The following is a 22,423-nucleotide window of genomic DNA, read 5'->3' as shown; positions in this document are numbered from 1 at the left end:
TTTCAAAATGAGCCCTCACAAGTGGTAGGTCAAGAGAATATTGTAAAAGTTTTACAGTCTAAATATCTGTCTCGAGGTACATTCTGCCTTAATATTAAATAAATACACAGAAATGCAGCATTGTGGTTTCAAAATGTTGTGTATGTGTTAATGGTTTTCTTTGCTTTTGAAAAGAGTTTGTTTTTAATTTTACAAGCTACTGCGGTGGAATCAATAAGTATGCAAGTTTGGAATCCAGCATCTGCAAAGCCCGGCAAACAGTTTGAGGTATAATGTGGAACAAAAATCCAAAATGACCTTATCATGTAATAGATGACATTAACCCTTTGAGTGCTGTAATTTTTCCCGCCAAAAATTTTGGTGCAACATTTTACCAATTTTATAAATTTTTTTTCATAATTTTGGACCAAATGGACATCACATTTCATTGGCTACAGATTTTTATCAAAAATTTTTTGCAAAAATTAGGGCAATATTGACTGGTGTACATATGATAAAGGTGACAAATTTGACTTTGGTGCTCAAACGGTTAAACATACTCGTGCCATATTGCAACGAGGATACTTGTTTTCAATGTTTGCTGAAGTGTAATGATTCTTTGTGATTAGAAATCATAAAATCTAGAAGCAGGTGTGTGTGGTTGACATTTGATGTGTGCACATTTTGAACTGAACCGGTAGATGGGCCCAGACTGTGCGTGCAGTCACAAAGATTAACCAATACAGGTAGCCCTTTGAATTTGCAGACAGCAAACATGGCCTCTACACCTTGTGAACACAGTAAATGTTTACTTCATGGTCTGCCTATCAGCTGAAGACACTGAACAAATATTATGTTTTGCATTCCTCCACTTCCGTAGATGTGAACTGCCTGATAAGCACAGTGCTGATATGAAAGCAAACATCACAGCTTTTCACTTCCTCAACCCCTTGCTAGCCATCAATATCAAACTTATCAGATATTTTACTGGAAATTTGAATAGCCTAAAACAGTTCCTCTGCAGTCCAATAACTGGGACACCCCTATAACCAGTTCACCTCCATTTCATTGTGTCCAAGTCCACAGTTTCCATTGAAATCATGGAGTTTGGGCCAAACCATTGTTTCAAAGGAGGGGAATTGCTGACATCACTAACACAAAACACTAATGCATTAACAAGGATAGGAAAACTAACCATTTTAATAATAAATTGGTAAAAATATGAGCAATTTCCCTCCTTTGAGACTAATAGTTAGTTAAGGTAGATGACCCCCTAGGACAATAGTGATTTTAAAATTTTTCAGGGTGGGTCCAGTTTTTTTCAGTCTAATCAATGACAATAGCTAGGACTGGCAACTATAATATTGTAATTTAGTTCTCATTTTCAGATAGTGATGCACCTCCAAAGATGTAAACCTTCCCTCAGACTTTCCTCAAAATGTTTGATTTTTGAAAAAACACTAAGACTATGAAATCATTTTTCTCTCCAAGAGCTTTAAAATAAGCCCCCACAAGTGGTAGATTAGAATAGAATTGTAAAAGTTTGAGAGTCCGAATATCTGTCCCCTAGCCGCATTCTACCGTAACAATTCTTGCAGCAATATCCTATTCCCTTGATAGTTCCTACAGATAAGAGTTCTTCTTGTAGGAAAATTGGAGCACTTATATTATCACTACAAAACCATCAAAGCAGACGACATAAAGAACCAGCACGCCTGGATTAAATTGGATTAAAATTGTTGTCAAGGCCAGGTATTCAAGTAGCGTCTTCCCATTCAATTTGAATTCAATTCAGTAAGAATAATATCCTGATTACGACCCTCTTTTAATGGGATATCTGTTATTACAGTATTATCACTGAAATCAAAAAGGTAGTACCGGAAATTATCAGATATATGACATTCTCATTTAAGGCTCCCTGTCTTGTCTGGTGTCAAAGGTCACAGAAAGGGTCAGAGGTCACCATTTCCTTTATTGAAAACTACACACACTAGACATTATTTGAATTTCAATGAATCAAATGTCCTTTGATTTACGCCGACAGACAATCATTTTCATTATTACCAAAAGTAATCACTCTAATGACAGCCTTCTCATTCAGATAAATTGCATTGAATTTTATTACATAAGCCTTTCCTGGAAATTTCTTCATCAATATCATTGCTCTGGCTGTTAGTTTTAATTCAAGGCGTCACCACCAATATTAACATGGAAAATACACTGCATGCTTGAATACTTATGTACATGAAACGTCTGTAGAAGATTCTCAGAAGAAATATTGTAGTTACCATGGAAACTGGTGATACATAATTTTTTGAAAACGCCTGTTATATGAGGCTATAATGAAAATACTGCAAAGGATGCAGGAAAACACTGGTGCCTGACGTGAAGCGAGCGAGAGCGATGCGTGGCGCCAATTTCCAAATGTAGCCTGTATTCTACACCTATAGAGTGCAAGACATATGCTGGCAATCGTTCTATGGGTCTTTGATACACAGAATGTACTGAACATAGGGATTGGAGTGCATGAAGACTGTAAATGTCACCAAACGGGTGTTCCGTATGGCCTTTGCACTCACACAGAATTCTTGATTGAAGATGTATGGCAATAAATAGTATTACATCCACAAGCTTTGATACAATACATTGTATAGTGCTTACGTCCAGGCTGCTATGACACCCGGACGCCCCCGCCGTGGCAGTATGTGCATCTTGGCAACAGGATGCCCTCCCCTGAGGCCATTCAAATCTATGAGTGGCCTTGGGGGAAAGGTAGTAACGTTGCCTGGATATGCCATCGCCCCTGTGATGTTATCTGTCAGAATTTTATCTTATAGTAAAGAGCACTGAGATGTAGTGTGCTTGTTAAAAAATAAATAATTATTCTTATCATCACAAGTATTACCATATTAATAATTTATCTGGTTCATTATAAAATTACCATATTAATAACTTATCTTGTTCATTATAAAATTATTACCATATTAATAACTTATGGGGTTCATTATGAAAGATTCTCACTGTATCGTTTTATCCGATATCATTGACATGGTGAAGTATATTATTGGCAAAGTTTAGTAAGAGAAATATTGATTGATTGATTTCTCACAGGCAAAAAGTACAGCAGCATAAGAGGTTGTGCAGCGTGTACATGTCATATAATAGACACCTATCTGTATATTCAGTATACCAATTGAAAGTATGTCGTAGGTAAATTTACCACAAACTAGGGAGTCATAAGTGAGTTGAAGTCTCAGAATGAGAACACTAATAAATGTGTTTACCACTTCAAACTTTTCTTGATTTTGAAGATGGACAAACTTCATGCACAGGTACTTTATTAACCCTTTGAGTGCTGTAACTTTTCCAATCGAAATTTTAAGGCAACATTTTACAAATTTTTATGAATTTTTCTGTAAGTTTTTTTTTTGTAATTTTGGACCAAATGGATATCACATTTCATTGGCTACAGTTTTGTATTAAAATTTTGGCAAAAATCGGGGAAAAAATGGTTCAAAAAGGGGACAAAAATTGACTTTGGCACTCAAAGAGTTAAAGTTTACCACCACCCATATATACTATAGAAAGCTCTTTCTACAGTTAGATACCATCTGGCATCTTTAGTGATTTTTGAAAGCCGAAGGCTCTCTCTGGTCATCAGTGGTTGTTGCAAAATCGATAGTACATGAGTCCAGATTCAGTTTCGGCATCCTTTACAAAGCAGTGACTTGTATCTGATGTGAGTGTGGTTGCAGTTTTCATGGTAATAACAGCTGAGTAGTGCTTGTTTCTCAAAACTGATACTTTCGCTGACTTTCAAATTTACTCGGGGGACAAAGTCGGCACAGTCAAATCAACTCATGGGACACAACTTGATACAATAAACAAAATGCAATTTTGTTGTACGTGCATTGAAACCCTTACATGAATCTGACTTGAGAGATGCATGTATTGCACTGCTAATGATTCCTATTGACATGTCAGGGAAATGCCGAACATCTCTCCTTTCATCAATTCACTCATGGGATCAGCTGTACTGTATCAACTACAATTGCGTTTAGTGTTCTCAGTGTCACTCAGATTTTGCTTCCTATTGTAAACCATGCTAGCATAGACTACAGGGAAATGTGCCCTCGACTTTCTCTGACCTTAATGACCTTGAAACACTCCCCACCAAGGGCCAGTATCTGTAATTTTTGATGATTTTTTTTCACTATTTTTCTTTTTAATGTCAACTGTTTTTCTTGTTCTACTCCCCAAATCATGTTGAGATACATAGTGTTCAGCTTATCAACTCAGCCTGTACATGTGAATTTAAGTATTGACCAAAATTTAAATGTTAACAATATCAATGGATTCTCCATTATCTACACACATTTATTAAGACCGAGTATAATCATGAAGATAATTACTTTATAGGGATGTATGAAAGTTTTAACCCTTGAGTACTGTAATTTTTTCCCACCAAAATTTTAGTGCAACATTTTACCAATTTTTATGAAGTTTTCTATAAATTTTTTGATTATTTTGGACCAAAATAATATCAAATTTCATTGGCTGAAGTTTTTTATCAAAATTTTGTCAAAAATCTGAAGAATAATTGACTTTGATATATTTTACAAAGGTGACAAAAATTGACTTTGGCGCTCAAAGGGTTGAAGTGATATTAATAGTTCACCTACATGAAATACAGTGAAATTGTAATATAGAAATAAATCAGTATCATTTATTAATGCAGAAGCAATATTTTATACCCTGTTTTCCTGTAAAATGGTCCACGCTCACCATTAACAACAATGGATGTTTGGGCCAAACCATTATGGTGAAAGGGTGACTAGCCCACTGCTGTAGAACAGATTTCAAATCACAGTGTCCTCCAGTGAAATCAGATGCCAGCCTTATTGCAGCTAGTTTAAACTGCCAGGCATTAAATGTGTGAGAAAAAAACTAATCACAGTGCTGCAATTTCCCCTAAATTATCAAAATTAAATATCACAGTATTCATTTTACTATCTAGAAAGGGATGTTTGGTTGATTGTTGTACCCCAAGGAAATATTACACAGTTCACTGAAGAGTCGTTTTGTATAAATGGTGTTCCGGCTAATTAGACACCAGTGAAAGTCAAATTTGCTCTAATCAGGTGACTGCCCATGTGATTTCATGCTTGGCATGGCAAAGAAAATTGCTTTCCGTGTAATTTCACAGGATAATGAAACGGTGATAATAAAATCCGGTTCCTGAGGATACATACAGGATGCACAGATTTTGTGCATTTCACAGCTTTTTTCTGTGTTTTACCTTTAGGAAAAACGTTCACATAATCGCATATATAAAAAAAGAATGTGTGATGTTGCATTCATAGTGGACGATACTGTCCAAATATTTTCACTTTCTGATTTTCAATGTCTTGCACATTGCCAAAGGGAAAGAAATGTTAAAACTGTGTGTAATATTTCATTTGATGACTTTTGAACTATTTTTGTTTCATGTTCCACTCCGAGAAGCATATCATGATATACAGACAGTTCATCTTGTCAGCTCAGCCTGTTCATATGTAGACTGTATTGTTATTGTTGACAAGTAAATTCTGGTCCGGTCTAGAATTCAAATGTAATCAATAACAGTGCATTTCACATGTGTAGACAGTGTTGATAAGCTAAATATTTGGTGTTTCAGCATGTCTTGGTGAGTAGAACAAGAACTTTGAGTTGACTTTAACTTAATACAAAACAAAAATCATGAAAAAAAATCATCAGAAGTTAAAGTTACTGTACCGTTAATATTCATGGAATGTCATGTTATCACACTGTAGGACAGTCGAGTTCCCCCCAACTCATGTCAGCACTTAGTACGTGGCTTAAAGCCAGGCACGGACTTAATCCAAAAATCTAGTAACATATTCATATAACTATTGCAATTTCAAAGGAAAGCAAAAGACAGAAACTCCTCATAATCTTCTAAACACAATAGTTAATCGCGATCCCGGGCCTTTTCGCACCAGGGTTTAAGGACTGCATCCTGAGGGGTTGGGGATGGGGTTGGGGGATTGTTGGCTCTGAACTTATAAACTAGACCTGTGACATGTTTTTGGCCGCCAACTTCTGAGAGAAATATTATTCAGTCATTGTGACAGTATTGTTTACACTGCAGGCTATATGAAACCTTTCATGAGAGAGCCTTGGAAAGAGAGGGTTGTTTTTATTTGAAATGTTAGATGTGTGAGTGTGTACTCTTGAATGGATCAGTTGCAAAATGAAGTTTTCTTATATTTTAATTGTCTGTCGCTTTAACCCTTTCACCACTGCCATTTGGAACAATCCTATTGTTTTCTATGATAAAGTTGGACCTATTGAAAGGGAAATGGGGGTGAAAGGGTTGTTAGTATATGTGCATGGAAAGCAAAAGACTCCAACTTTTGCTCAAAGTTTCCTAATAAAATTTTCAACCATTCTATTTTAAAATCATGAATAAAATCAGAGATCACCATGCAAATTATGGTACCAGAGAAACAAATAACCCAAATTTCCCGATATTTGAAATTCAAAATGGTTGCCATGCCTGTGTAAACTCCATAGAGAAAAATAAAATTTTCAACTTTAAAAAAAACTAAGATGGTGAAACTTTTTCTCCCACCAAGAGCTTCAACATGAACCCTACAAGTGGTAGATCAGAAAAGCATTTTATAGGTTTGAGAGTCTGTATATCTGTCCCAGAGGGGCATTTTTATCTTAATGTCAATTTGTTCAGTCAGTTTAGTTCCTCTGTATAGACTGTAAAACACAAAGGAACAAATAAATAAGTAATCATAGTGTTGTGCAGTGTCTGTAATAAATGTGAAGGAAATATCCAGCCTGAAAAGCTTTCAAAGTAGCTAATAATGCGGATTGTGTGGAAGATTTCTTGTGATTCAGAGCATAAACTACAAATTACCACTTTTCAGAGAAGACAAGTATTGTATGGGTACTGACTTTCAGGAAATGGCTAAGTGCCCCTGAGATTTCATATTTGTTGTCAAACGCAGATTAAATGGTTTTTTGATGGCAATTGATTGCCGCTATATCAACGATGCAGAAAGTGTTTGACACAATGTGATGAAGGAATCCCAATAATAATCCTAATATGAACACCTGTATTTTAATCACACCATTTTGTTGATCTCCCTGGTGTAAAGTTCATGTGCCCCCAGATGACATGGGTGTTGCTAAGCAACATATTGTGTACTTTCTAATGGGTGTTGCTAAGCAACATATTGTGTACTTTCTAAATGTACATGAATCCATTGTTCTATTGTACAGACATTATACATCTCACTGAAAAGAAGAAAGCATTTCATTCAGAAAATCTGGAAATGTTACTGTAATTGTTATCGCTGGCTTTAATTTCCTGTTTTCAAATTCAACAACAGTCCTAGCTGACCCGTGACATTTGTAAAATGCACAGACATTCATGCAAGCATACTAATATTTTTACTCTAAGGAAATTCTTTGTCGCATCAGAACACTCGTGATTTTGATCATCAAAAATTGAACGTTTGGAAAAGAAGCTCTTATCTTTGTATGAATATATTTTGAACAATAAGGCATCTCATAATCCTGCTAGGCAAACATATTCTTTATTCCAAAAGATGTGTGCATGCTCCAGCTATTTCTTGATAACTTCCTATAACTTTCTTTTTTATCATGAGCAACGTAGACGCTAATACTTTTCAAACATAATTTAAACAGACAAGTTTTATCTCCTCCTTCCAAGATGCTGAATATTATCTTTATTTAAACTGGATTTTTCCATAGGTGAAACACCTCTTTTCATGGGGACGAGGTCAAATAGATAAAAGAAAATTTTATTACAGCACACAAAACTTGAAAACACAAAAAAACACAAGAAGTACAAATAGCAAGAAAGAAAACTATGAAGAGGCATCAGTCAAGTAAATAGAAAACAGAAAGTTGTTACAAGATTTCTTAAAACTAGTCAGTGACTCGGAGTCCCTGATTGATTTGGGGAGATTGTTATATTCATCCACACCCGCAACAGACAAGGTGTTTTGATAAAGAAGTGTACGTGCTTTTGGAACTTTAAGGAGGTTCTGATTGGAAGAACGAAGTGATCTGGAAGGGATATAATTATTGAACATACTGGTTATGTATTCAGGTGTTAGATTGTGAATAATATACCTAATTCAAGAGTCAATTTTTTAAGTGGTTTATAAACACATGAACATGTGTTCTAAGACCTTGATAAATATTCTTACGTGAATCTCTAAAATGACATCTCTCTTTTTGTACTGCCTTTTACACATGCCAGCAGTCAGTTGCAATATTTCATGTCAAGAGAATGCCCATAGCAAAAGAAATTTCCTATCTAAAAGGTCCCAGTTTAAGATAAAATGTTCACCGTTAGCATTCTTGTAATCTGAGCCTTGGAGTATCCTTGCAAGAAAAAAGTAGTGAGTGTATAATGCAAAATGGTGGAATGTATTTTGATTATTCATGATTCCCTAGGGGTGTCAAATCATGAAAAATGCCACCGACAAATGCCACTTTAGAGTGCATTAATATGTAGTGTCATAATTATAGTAAGCTGTCAGTTTTTCTGTAAATAGAAAGTTATAATTTGATTGCTTCAAGCAAGCTGGGATATTTATGGATGTATTTTGTTACAACCAGCAATATAAAATCAATCTCAGTTATAATATTGCTCTTACTTGTACTTACTCTGATTATTCATGGATACCATTTGGAATCGATTTGTCCCTGAAATGTATCAAAAATGATTTCAATATTGGGGATAGGTAATTGATTTTGAATTGTTGTATGATTGCCAAGGCAATGAGTGGAGTACCAATATTCTTACAGCTTATCCCTTTCAATGCCAGACATTCATACATCTTAGTAGATTTTCGATGAGCTGAGTGCATAAATTTAATAATTGAGTGAAAGTGTTAACTCTCCCAGAAGAAAGATTGCTTTAAGTTAGAATGTGTCTCGGGGACAGAAATTAGAACTCTCAAATTGTTACAATTCTTCACTAATCTACCACCTGTGGGGGCTCATTTTGAAGCTCTTGGAGTAAGAAAACATTTCGCCACCTTAACTTTTCGAAAATCTAAATTTATTTTTCCCCTTTGAGTTGAAACAGGGATGACAGCCACTGTAAAATTTTAAATATTGATAAATGTCAGTCAATTTATTTCTCTAGTACTGTGACCATGATTTTTTATTCTTGATTTTAAAAGACAGTGCTTGAAAGTTTCATTGTAGAAAAAAATTTTGAGATGTGTACTACCTTGACATTTGTAAATGTGCATATCAGGAAGATATAGCTATAAGATTGTTGTGAAATATGTGACAAAGGTCTGAGTGGGTGTGTGATTAATGTCAATGCTGGAAGCATTTCCAGATTAACTTTTCCTGTCAGATTTCCGACACACTATTTCATGTATTCTGGTTGTCTAGGGAGTATAAGGAATATTCCTTGGGTAGCTATGCCTTCAGGGCAAGGATTTATTTGTAAGCGTGACAGTGAGGAAAGGACGTCATACGTGAAGTTGGTGATCTGTTGAATCTTTACAAACTTTTTCCACTCCATTGACATCATGAATATTCAACAGATATGAATATTCAATTATGACATCACTGCAAAGCACAGTGATTGGCCAGTTTAACAATTCATGAAAATTTAATCAGATTGATGAATTATGATTGGCTCATGTTGCAAACATGAATATTCATCAAAGTAAGGGAATTTTGGTGGTGTAGTGAGTGCATGTCCCTTATGCACACTACAACTAATCCCAAAACCCAAGTGATTCAGTTAACCATAAAGAGATTGTACCCATGACTAAGATCGTAATTTACTTCTGTATTGCCTGAATTTTTAAAAATGTTCATGATAAACACAATGACATGTTACATATCAGCCTTGTAGGGTTATATGAGAAAATCATAATGCATCAAGTATTTATATTTATTAGTTCAGCTATGTTGCAATTTTGAGAAATAGGGCAAATTTTGAGACCAACCAGTGGTATACAAGTGAGAAAGACTCCCTGGCTCATTAGCAAGCCCAGCCACAAATGGAAGGGTTTGTTTACTATCTTTGCATGTGCCAATTCAGACTAGTTGTGTCAACAACCTTAATTTTCACATTTGCTTTACAAAAAGTAGATCTAAAAACTGACAGTGTGCTCAGCATGGCAGAAATGTCAATGCCTTTAGGATGATAGATATTAAGGTATAATGCACCTCCAAAGTGAAAGACTTAACCCTTTGCACAAGCTTTTCTCAGGGAAACTGTCAGCAATTCTCAAGAATACAAACCAAGGGTCTCTGTGCAAATTTTGGTACCGTAGAAGCAAATTATCCAAGATTTACTAGTATTTGAAATTCAAGATGGCCTGACATCCCTTTGTTAACTCTGTGGGAAGAAATGAAATTTTCCAATTTTTACAAGAAAAAGACATAAAGACATTGGAAATATTAGTTACTTCAAGAGCTTCAAAATGAGTTTACCCAAATGGTAGATCAGGAAAGAATAGCAAAAATTTGAAAATTCCCAATGTATATCCTTTAGGTGCATTCTACCTTAATTTGTTGATTGTTATTGTACACGGGAGGAAGCAAAGATTTAGATGGTCTCAGCTGCTTTGAATGAATCATGTACCATAGCAGTTTAACTCTTCCACCCCTATTCTAAGTAGAAAGGTCCATAACTACCAATGAAAACAATAGGGTTGAAAAACTTTTTTAAGATGTGCAGGGGTAACATTGCCATATTTTGTCATTTTGTGCTCATTTGGATTTTGGTATTAGGAAATACTCAGTGTGCCATGCTTGTTCAAGCATAACATTTAAAAGGTTGTTGCAGATTGCCACAAAACGCTCAATCATCATCAATTTATCATTTTGCATTATCTTCTGCAGGCACAGAGTCGTGTGTACGAGGCAAACCATGTAGACACCGTCAATATCAGTTTTGTTTACGGCAATAGTTACCTGATCACTCTTGGTGGGAAAGATACCTGTATCATGCAGTGGAAGATAGTATCGTCATGACAACAGAGTGAGTAGATACATCTTTTTGTTTCCATGACAACCATACAAGAAAGGTAAGATTAAAAGACTGCAATCAATCCCCATAAACAATCTCCATTTTAGATGTGTATTGTCGCTGGTATCCAGTTCTGGAATAAAGTTAAAAGAATCAGAAACTTTGCCATATACTTGTTGCCATGGCAACATTGCAGCTGTTCTTGCAGCTTTGATATTGTGTTTAGAATGAAATGATGACTGGATGGCAATATTCAATGAAGTTATTTGAGATGATGTTTTGCTTTTGAAATGGGATGAGTTTTCATTAGCTGTGAATTAACAATGCATTGTAGCAGAGATGAAATCTTTACATTGCGGGATAATCATTTACTCATCTGCATTTGAAAACATCATAGAAACAAGATAAGTGCTCTACTTGGATCCATTTATCTCTCTGTATTTCAAAGGATTGCTTGCTTATGATTTTGAAGTGAAAATGGCCACTTTGTAGAGATTTTACATTCTTGTACATTTTTGTTCTTGTACGTAATTAATGCATATCTGCTCAACGTAGCTTGAGTAAGCTGAAGTGGTAAAATACCTTTACATTAAAAAGAAAACGTCTGATAAAGTTACAAAAATGCTTGTTATTCAGACATGCACTCATAGCAGAAATTTGTGCTTCATCACAAACCAAGCGGCATATGAAAGAATTTCCAAGTTCATTTGAGGATTGTCAACATGTGTTTCTATAGCATTGTTACTGTCTCCTGACATTAAAATAAGGGCAAATTTTTAAAAGTGATGTGTTCAAAACTCAGTATTTATTGCCAATTTTTGTTAAATATTTTCCTGAATATTTTTTTGTGAAATATTTCAGTGCAAATGTGTACTGATTTTACATCTATATCTTGTACACTTTTCTGTGAGTGAACTTGGCGTAAAAATTCATTATGACCAGTGTAAGATCTTAGCATGCCAAAAGCTCATATATTGTAGTTTTGAACTGACATCAGGTTATCGCAATGTCACTGTTCCTTGGAGATGTAAAAATATGAGATCGTGAAAACTACAGCTCTAAATTTGTGTCTGTGAGGAAACCTTTTCTGCTCCAATAATTCCACCAAAATTTATGTTCACATCTTTCAATCACAATCACACTAGAATGCCACTAGTTTTTTGAGAATTTATCCATCAAGCAGGTGTTCATTTTGATTGAAATGAAAGTCATTTGTGGTCAAAGAATAGACATGCAGAGATAACACACAATTTGCTGAATGGAATGTAAAGTTGCTTTGGAAACCACCTTGTGTCCAGGGTCGATAGATTGTGCTACCTTGAAAGTTTGTCATTACCGTATTTCCAAAGGTGATGACGTAATCTAGAGAAAGGTTTAATTATTTGGGAAAATGCTTTTTAATATTTAGTGACCAGGTAACAAAGAACTTTCAGCAGGGTATACTTCCTGGAGGAAGGACATAAAATCATTATAAACAAATTTTACCAAATACTCATACTATGGGCGAGTAATCCCTAATCGTTGATCAAGATTATTCCCTATATCAGTACATAAACTAATTTTACCAAATACTGGTACTATGGCAGAGTAATCCTTTCTCTCTGATCAAGATTATTCCCTATATCAGTACATGAAAACCAAAATACACAGACACTGATAACACAATACATGTCTCATTGAAATACTTGTGTTTAATTCACATTAAAATTAGTTGAAAACAATCGATGTGTACCAATTTTAGAGACAGTATTGAAGAAAAATATACACAAAGAAACGTCTAGGAATATACCTAAGTCTAGATGAATCTTTGTTTTACATTTGCCCCAATAGAAATATCACTGTATTAGCCCACTTTTATTATATAGTATACAAATTCAAATGTAATTAACTATGTTATCTTTTTAATGGATAAAGAATATATATTATTACATATGTACCACAGATTACCAATCTGTTGGCAGCGAAATAAAGTTGGTATTTTCACAGACAGAGATAATATAGTCCCTCTATATTTTTTGCATTTTCTAAAAATTGTGAAATTTTTCTAAGTATTTTACCTTTTGATTGAGCTAATTTTCACTGCTTTTAAACATTTTACTAATTGCTTGCTTTTAGCAAAGTATTTCACGTGTTTTATCAACTCCAATGCATTTCAAAAACAGGTCACGTGCCATTAAATAATGTTTACATAGAAAACCATGGTTAAGAAATTATTTCACGCTAAATTATGCAAATTAGTTATTATCCCGTACTACTTTCTATTGGTAAATATTGTCGCCGGCTCCTGAACAACAATAAATACTGAAGCGGATTGTATATCTGTGGAAGAAAATAATTATTACGATTGGCAGAACTGTATTTATTTCGAACATTTGGAATCAGAATTTTATTATCGAAGTGAAACTAATATCTCGGCGCGGACGGAGCAAAATACTGTGACTACGATGGAAGCGGTGTACCGGCGAAGCTTAGGCCGTTGACATCTGCAAGATTTGCTGCGGTCTCGACCAAAGACGTCAAAGCTATCATCAGGTTTCAAAAAATAAATGGAAACACCGTTATGAAAACGCGTCCCGAGGTTGCTGTTTTCAACGACTGGCTTCGGACAATAACAACGGAAACTTGTAGACTTGAGATTTTCCACCAGTCGAGCTTGACCCACGACGGTGACGTAAATCTTGCCAGTTGTCGTCAGCGTACAGAAACAGCGACGAAGAATATGATCTAGATTCGCGATCGGTATCCAGTTACAATAAATCACTCGCATACGAAGATCAATAACTGAAAATGAGTAATATTGAGGTTGATAACAAATTCAACCCATGAACTCGGTCCGTGATAGAGGGACGGTGATAGAGGGACCGTGCCGTGACCGAGCACACCGACACAAGCGATAGCGCAATACCCGTGTCGGCCATGGCAAAGACAAATGTTTTAGATTGGCTCCTCCGACAAAACGGCGATCAGTACTTGGCAATCCTTGCAATGGTGTAGCCAGCAAGTTCAAAACCAGTCACCCGTGCTATTATCAAATCACCGGAGGAGTCTCCAACTTCACATTCAACATTGCGGCCTCAGAAAACAACTCTTAACAGCGTCTTTCTTCGCCAGATGTCCGTGCACCACCGTGTTTCATTCACCGTAGATCTGACAGCCGTACTCGGACTCTGATTAGTCTAATTTCGCGTACAATTTTTGAAGTTTCAATCCTTGTAATTTTTATAACAATTGATCTTGTTACTCTAAATACCAATTTTGTTCACATGTATTTAAAATATTTAAGATTTCTGTCCGAAAACGTCTTTGTTTGCATTTGTTTTTTTTTCTTAGTCGAGATGGAAATGTAGTGATATAGTGAACTCGTACGCTGCATGAAATATTTGCATATGAATAGTAGAAAGTTTCCCTCAGCCAATCAGTTAGCTCACAGCTGATGAAAAAAAAAAGTTCATTGACAGCATATCAATGCGCACTATATAGAATCCTTATGCAATCAGGCCGTGTCGTGATTAGCTGTTTTTTTCCACGGCGATCGACAAAATTGGGGAACATATGTAATAATAACAGAACCCATGGCCTTAGAGGGCACTCTGTGAAGTTCTGAAGGTATTTCCTGAGGGATACGGTGTATTCTGCCGCCAGTAAAAGAACTGGCAGAATACACTGTATCACGAGGGAAATACCTTCAGAACTTCACAGAGTGCCCTCCAAGGCCATGGGGTTCTGTCATATTATTTTTCAGGTTACCCATTCTTTTTAGCATCTCATATTTGAAATACAGAAACTAAACAAATCATTTTCAAAATATTTTCAGTACAAAAGTCATGAAAATACAAGATAAATTTGTACATGCCTTGATCAGGGTTATTTGCTTGAAAGGCTCTTGTGAAAAGAAAGAAGTATTTTGTTTGTCTGTCATTACTGCTTGTGGTCACAAACTAACAATTGCAATTGATACCATGAAGTGAAAAGAAAGAATGGTATTTAGTCTAAGAATGAAGGATCTAAATTATAGATTGTGTTGACATGAATGAAATTAAGTGTTAAATATGTTTAGCTACACTGGATTAAATGTAATTTATTACAAACTGAAACGAGTTTGTAAAATTTGTTATGAAGGAGTGTCATTCAACAATGAAAAAAGTCAAATTAGTGATTTTCTATCTCTTTCTAAAATTGTCAATAGTTATTAACCTCAAATACATACTAATGTAGAGGCAATACAACACAGTGTTTTCTCTATGTTACATGTACCTTATAAAGCTCAATTTCACAACCATGTAAAAATAATACATTTTACTTTGAATTTGCGTAATATTTGCTTCTCTTATGATCCATGTAAACATGTCATGTACTGTAATTATGGAATGTATATATATCATCATAAAGTACTGAACAAAAGTTGCCAGTGTTGACTCTAGTAAACAATCTGCTACATTTTCTTTTGATGTTTCTCACTGTACAAACACTTTGATGCAGCCATTGCTGGTATCAGCTACAAGCACCCTGCAAGGTACATCATCTGTCAGTGCTATACCAGTGGGGCAGTTCAGCCCATCCCTATCACTATCAATACGACAAACAAACTTACCACTGCTTTTAAACTGCAGTAGACTACAAGGCTTAGCAAAGCTACCAGCTGTGATGTAGACATTATCATTTTGAATTGCTATTCCCCTTGGGTATCTTACATGTATCTTACCATCCCAACTCTGACAATCAAACGAATACAAATACTGGTCATCTGCATAGAATACCTGGATATGATTATTACCATTGTCTGCTACAAATACAATTCCAGTACTTGAAATGACTACACCCCAGGGAAAATTGAATTGCCCTTGACCTTTACCATAGGACCCAAATGATCTAAGGTATTTACCATGTTGTGTATAAACCCTGACACAATGGCCACCACCATCTGTCACATAGACGTTGCCATCAACAGGACTAATCCCTATACCCTTTGGATTTTTCAACTCATTTTGTCCAAAGCATCTGATGACATGCCCATTCTCATCACTGACAACTACTTGCTTATTGCTGTCATCTAAACTGTAGTATGTGTTATCACTTGATATAGCTATATCAATTGGTTTGAAAGGCTCCTTAAACTGTTTGAATTTCAAGAATTTCTTATATTTTCCCTCTCTGGTGCTTATCTGCAACCTATTATTGTAATGATCTGCAGTGACAATATCTCTGTCTTTGTTTATGGCCACAGTCCTGGGATTGTTGTACTGTCCCTCAGCACTTCCTTGACTGCCAATGGTCTTCACCAATCCTTTGATGACATGTATGATGACAGGACAGCCTGGTATTGGTTGATCTCCTATTGCCATGGTAACTTGATATTTTCCATCCAATTGTCCAGTCACTGTAACTCTGTGTGTACCATCTCTGTTATCAGCTACATTGATGTCTTCCCATGATGCATCAGGTTTTCTAACCTTGGCTTTCATTTGTTGTTTGTAATGACTTGTTTTCCTGTGGAATCTCTGGTTGTGATTAATAAGTCTGCAGAGTCACCTTTCCAGAGTTGTTTTGGAATGTTTTCAACTGTACACTTTGACATACACACATCAGATTTCAGTATTCTCAGAATTCCATGCTCACTGTACTGATCATTTGCTGTGAATGTGAAGCCCTCATGCACAATGCCCACTTTAGTGTCTATGGTAATCAGTTGCTTGATACGAGTACCAACATCACCCTTTGTGGAGAGAAGTTGAGCAGCATTCCCATGATGCATCAGTGTCTCTATGTAATTGCCTGCACTCTTAATGTTACCATGTTTTAATTCCATCTCATCAATATCAACAGCTGCTCTTTTAATTTTCATTTTGTAATTGTTTTTCAGTTCATCTATGAGTCTCTGCTCTTCTCTCTTTATTTTCTTGATGATTTCTTCTGCTTTCATTCTCACCTTCCTTTCTTCTCTGCTGCATTGCTCTGTAAGATCAGTGTGTATCTGCTTGGCCAGGGTTTTGTTCTTTTCAGCTTCCTGTTCTTTCACTTTCAGTTTGTCAACCATGGCTTTCAATTGTGTAAGATACTCATCTGCTGCATCTTTCAAGTCTCTGTGTACATGTTCTGGTATGCGGTGTTTGACTATGGTGCAGTCTGTACAGACAGGTACCTGACAGGTTTCACAGTAGAATTTGACCTCATTCTGGGTGTGAACATTGCAATATTCTACTGCTTGTAGTGTTATTGGACCAGTTGACTTTGCTGTTTCATATTCACCAATGGTCATTAGTTGATGTGTACGCGTAAGTGGCAGATTTCTATGGGTTTGTGAACATGTGTTACAAAGAAAATATCTACAGTCCACACATCTGTGAGTGGCAGTATTCTGTTGGCAGCCTTCACATTTGATCTCAGTCCCCTGCATAGACTCCAGTCGTTGCTTGAATATCTCAACCAGATTGCTCATAAAGAAGTTGCCTTTAATCGCTGGCACTCCTCCAACAGGAAGCTGATATTGCTGTCGACATTCTGGACAGTTTAGATATCCAGTCTTCTCAACCAGTGTGACTAAACACTGCTCACAGAATGTATGCAGACATGGTAGAATTTTAGGAGACTTGAACTGCTCCAGGCAGATGGTACAACACAGGAAATCTTCACCGATTTCTTCCAAAACTTTTCGTTCAGGAGCAGCAGCCATTGTGCAAATATAGGTGTACAAGTACCAAGCTTTGACAGGTACAGAACTGATGGCAGACAGGCCCCTTTAGCATGATATTGCAAATACTGTTCATGGTGTCACATGATTGAATATGTAGTAAAGTTGTGTATCAACCACATTCTGTTATACAACACTGTAGAAACTTAGGGAGTTCTCAGTGACCTACTTCTCGATCCAAGCCTTTCAGGTCATGCAAATGCTACCACTTGAAAACAGGGTCACAGGTCACTTCTAGAACAATATCTGTGAAAGATATATATCTTTGTGATAATATTTGGTGATAATCCTATTGTGTCGTCATCGAGTTTATTCATTAAAACCGTATGAATTGAAAGATTTGAAAACTATATTGTTGTGGATTGGTCCATTTCAAAGCCAACGAATATGGTGAAAATGCTGGTTTATTCCAACAAAGTGTGAGACAATCTTTCACAAAATTGGAGCAGCCGAACGTTGATTTTTTTAGCCATGATATTTCAACTCTTCAATTGACATCATCATGCCAATGCATCAACCCTACCATCATCATTATAATGATTTTTAACTACACACTCATGATCAGACTGTTAGTGTAATAATGGCAAATAATTGGTTGATCAGCATTTCTATAGGAATGTGGAAAGACTATAAGGCTTTGCTATTGAATTGCAAATTATTTGATGTAGGGCAGTGTCACTTGTTAACCAATGAGAATGGGAAGTCAGTATTCACTTGGTGCAAGCAAAATGGTATTTTCATCCGTTCAGTCTAGCCTTTCCAGTTGAGATATATGGTATATTGTTTTTGTCACCAGGATTACACTCTGATTTTATTGTTTATAAAAAACTTGTCCAATCAGAAGAGTTTTAGAATGTTTACTTGTTTCCTCCGTTGCATATCATCTTATCGTGAATATAACAATGTTAATTTTTACCCTCCCATATATGCATATGTATGTATGCAAATGGGAGGTATTCGTATAAGGTGGCAAAATGGCGTCTGTGTGTATGTATGTAAGTATGTATGTATGTCTGTTAGTCCGTCCACATCAAAAACTCCTAAACCGTAGCACCTACTGTCTTAGTATTTGGTGTACAGGTGCACCTAGGGGTGGAGATGTGAATTTGTTCAAATGAACATGTCAGTGCCAAAAATATGCAAATGAGGGGAAAAAAAGGAAAAATCCTGCAAATGGCTAAAACTCAGTAAGCATTGATCAGATTTGGTTGAAACTTGGTATGCAGATTTCTTTAGGTATTCTAAATTATGTGTGCAAAAATTGGGATGAAATTTGCATGTGTGTATTTTTAGGGTATTATTTCGGTTTTTAGTCAAAAAATCTTGTTCTCTGAAATCGCTTGTCTGATTGCTATGAAACTTAATATTCATGTTCCTCAGAATGACCTCAGTCATGCTTGTACAAATTGTATTGATATTGCATATTTGTAATTTTGGGGCAATTTTCCCAATTTTTTATATAAAAATTTTAATCCAAAAACTGCTGATTTGATAGCTTTGATACATGTATTTGGTATACAGGTATCTAAGATTAATCTCAATATAATGTATTGAAGGTATGTTGAAACTGGCAATTTTTTAGCTCATATTTGGTTTTATATATTTTTTTTATTTTGGGGGCAATTTTTGCCTTTTTTGGTCAAAAAAGTTTTCTCCTAAAACTTCTGATCTGGTAGCTTTGATATCTAGTGTACAGGTTCCTAGGGTTTATGTTAATTAGATATATTTAAAATTAGGATGAAATCTGCAATTTTGTATTTTGGGGGCAATTTTTCTCATTTTTGGTCAAAAATTTTGTTTCTCGAAATTTACCAGTCTGATTGCTTTGATATTTAGTAAACCTGTCCTTAGGGTTTTTGTTAATAAGATATATTGAAATTAAGTTGAAATCAGGAATTTTGAATTTTTGGGGCAACTTTGCGAAACTTTCAGTTTTACTGGGATATCTTTCATTTTGTATTTTTAAGATTTTTTTTTGGTAATTTTATACCTACTGGAACTAAGAGTATATAATGTGGTGATTTAGTAAGCATTTGATATGGTAAACTGTATTTGGTGTTGAAATGCGTTGAAAAAATCCTGGCAGATTTTGAAAAAATTCCAAACAAATGCCAATAAAAAATTCAGCCAGAGAAGGTTTGACAAAAAGAAAAGGTGGGAGAGTGGGGAAAAAAGAATGTACAATGGATCGGATAAAAAATATAATGTACCTCATCGATCTTCCAGACACTATCCCTTATCAAATGGTCCACCCCGATGTATTTTTGTGCACAATTAACCATGCAGTGTATTTTAGTTTAAGATGTCAAGTTAGGTAAGGATTTGAAAGGAATAGTCAAGTTCACCACAGTTTAACTTTATCTCTTGTGTCATCGTCCTTGTGTAATTGGTTAAGTTTGTAAGTTGTTCCAGATGTGGATGTACCAGCTGTTCTAGAAGAAAACAATGTTTACTTTTCCTGTAGGGTTTCTGAGTTGATGATTGTATGTTGAATTTCTCCATGTATCTGGTGTATGGGCAAAGTGTAAACATTGGTTGCATGTTATGTATTTCAGTCTATGTCAAATATTGTAAATGAAAAATCAAGAACAGTTTACTGTGTGCTTGTAAAAGATAAAATATTTGTCAATACAGAAACTGCCTTGCAGATTGATTGTCTTATATATTATCACAGAAGTAGAAAAGGAAAGAAACTACTCAAATTGCTGTAACATATTCACTCTCAGTGCCTGTATGGGCCTATACTTAACTATTTTATCATTACATTCAGCTGTTTGTTATATCTTTATCACTCTCCATTGGCCAAAGCACACTTGGGGTCAATGTCATCACTCTGTGCCAGTCTGTGTATGCCAGTCTGTCTGTATATGTATGACCATGTTTCATACAATTGTTGACTTGTTTTGATAACTATATGGGAGCGAACAGTGATGATGTCATTATTTTTTATTGAGATATGAGAGACTCAGCTGTTAAATTCAAAAAATATGTTCTCAGTGTAGACCAGACTAGACCATGGCATTGACTCAAGTTTACTGTCTAGCTCTTTGCTACCTGTTCTGTTAGAAATATTTTCAATGCAGTGATTGATTGTATAGTGTAAGCCACAAAGAAAACCATTTGACAGCTGTCAATCAACTTTGATTGAATAATTGATTTGCTGCAGGCTGCAATTTCAAATCATTGACACATTAAGCGGCAACAGCACATTTGCAATCTTCTGAACATCTTAAAAAGAACTTCCAGGACCGTGGGCGCATAATAGGGGGATTACTGATGACGCATCATTTGCATACACTGGGCGGGAGTTTTGAATTCTCATCATCGCTGTGACTGTATGATAAATTTGAATAATCGTGATCGGCACTTTCATGACATATGCAAAGTGGGGTCAAATGGTCATACAGGGAAAACACATTGAAATATATGCGTTCTCCGACAAAAGACTGAACATTTTTAGTTCCAGAGACCAGCTCTGGAACTGTTAGTTTTTGCTCACTTTCCTTCTTTCTTTCTTTCTTTCTTTCTTTCTCTATTTCCGGTATTACTACCATAGAACATGCTATACACAAATTTTACCTTCATTACCCAGAATGCATTGCAACACGCTTATGACGTCATCGCTCAGCTCGGACGGGTTTTACGGGCATTTCTTGTTTGTTTATTTATTTATTTTTTATTTTGCATTGCACAACTATCATATTGCGTTCAGCTATTAATAATTCTAGCTTTCTTTCGCTTTGTTTTTTGTTGCTTTTTGCTTTTTATTTTTCTCTAAATACTCGCCGTACGTGGCGCTATACTGTTACGTCATACGCCTTCCATTATGGTTTAGACTCACGCTGGTTTTCGCCCGAGTGCTCATGGGTTGAATGAGATTAACAATGGCGGCGGATACGAACGCTTCCCTCGCATAGAGAGAGAAAAGTAGGCTTTGCGTAAGTTTACAAGCGCGGCTGGGCACATCGTGTACCTAGGCGAGGTGGGTGTGCTCGAAAACGAAGATCAATGCAAGTTTTGGATTCAAAATCGGCTGTTTTCGGCGGAGAAACTGCCCGCCTAGTCTGCAGGGCTGTGGTGGTACGCCGTTTAACGCCGGTAACAGCCCTGCCATGCAGAGCTAGGCATTCATAGTGAACTGTCTGTCACCACACCGGCATGCGTAGGCTGCACATAAAAGCAACTCAACTTTCCAAGATCAAACGGTCAGTATTTTGTGAAAACAGCGACATAGCAATTAAAATTTTTTTGATCAGTGCTTTTAATCAAATGAAAATGCATGTGGCCTCGGTTTTCAAGTACAACGGCCTAGGTCGGATGTCTCCTCTCGTCTGATATATATTTCCGTGCGTTGTCGCCCCCGTATGTATCTGTTGCGTTTTTACCGTACATGTAGGCATTTGTAATCTGTTTACTGTAATTCCCCAGACTGCCTTGCTTTTAGTTGTATTCTGTTGCTACTGCTATCAGCCCTGAATATTAAAATCCCAAGCACTCTTTCATTCTGCACCTATCTTTGTCACACATTCTCTTGTTTCTTCCGCTGCTCTGGTCTCTGGAACTTCGCTTTTGCTTGCAAATGCTTTCTAGTTTCAGTTTATTTTCGACTCAAGTTTAATTGCTATGTATTCACAGACATCATACGCAAGATTCAATGACAATGAACGCCTGAAATATGGCAAAGTCATGGGATTCTTGGACCAACC

General features: G+C 36.0%; 2 protein-coding genes across 2 annotated transcripts in view; one reads left to right on the top strand and one right to left on the bottom strand.

The window, feature by feature from the left end:
- The window catches only part of LOC139127914 (echinoderm microtubule-associated protein-like 2), a 175,605-nt gene that overhangs the window by 33,646 nt on the left and 119,536 nt on the right, over positions 1 to 22,423 (top strand). The window contains exon 20 of the mRNA XM_070693769.1: positions 10,903 to 11,041. Coding sequence (XP_070549870.1) covers positions 10,903 to 11,034 — 132 coding nt within the window. The 3' untranslated portion in view covers positions 11,035 to 11,041. The remainder of the gene's footprint in view (positions 1 to 10,902; positions 11,042 to 22,423) is intronic.
- Positions 15,484 to 16,491, bottom strand: LOC139127913 (tripartite motif-containing protein 2-like). The gene has a single exon (XM_070693768.1). The coding sequence runs from the start codon at positions 16,489 to 16,491 to the stop codon at positions 15,484 to 15,486; it is 1,008 nt and encodes a 335-aa protein (XP_070549869.1).

Source organism: Ptychodera flava, unplaced genomic scaffold, assembly GCF_041260155.1.
Source record: "Ptychodera flava strain L36383 unplaced genomic scaffold, AS_Pfla_20210202 Scaffold_39__1_contigs__length_1403739_pilon, whole genome shotgun sequence".
Lineage (NCBI taxonomy): Eukaryota > Metazoa > Hemichordata > Enteropneusta > Ptychoderidae > Ptychodera > Ptychodera flava.
This window is presented reverse-complemented; position numbering and strand designations above follow the sequence as displayed.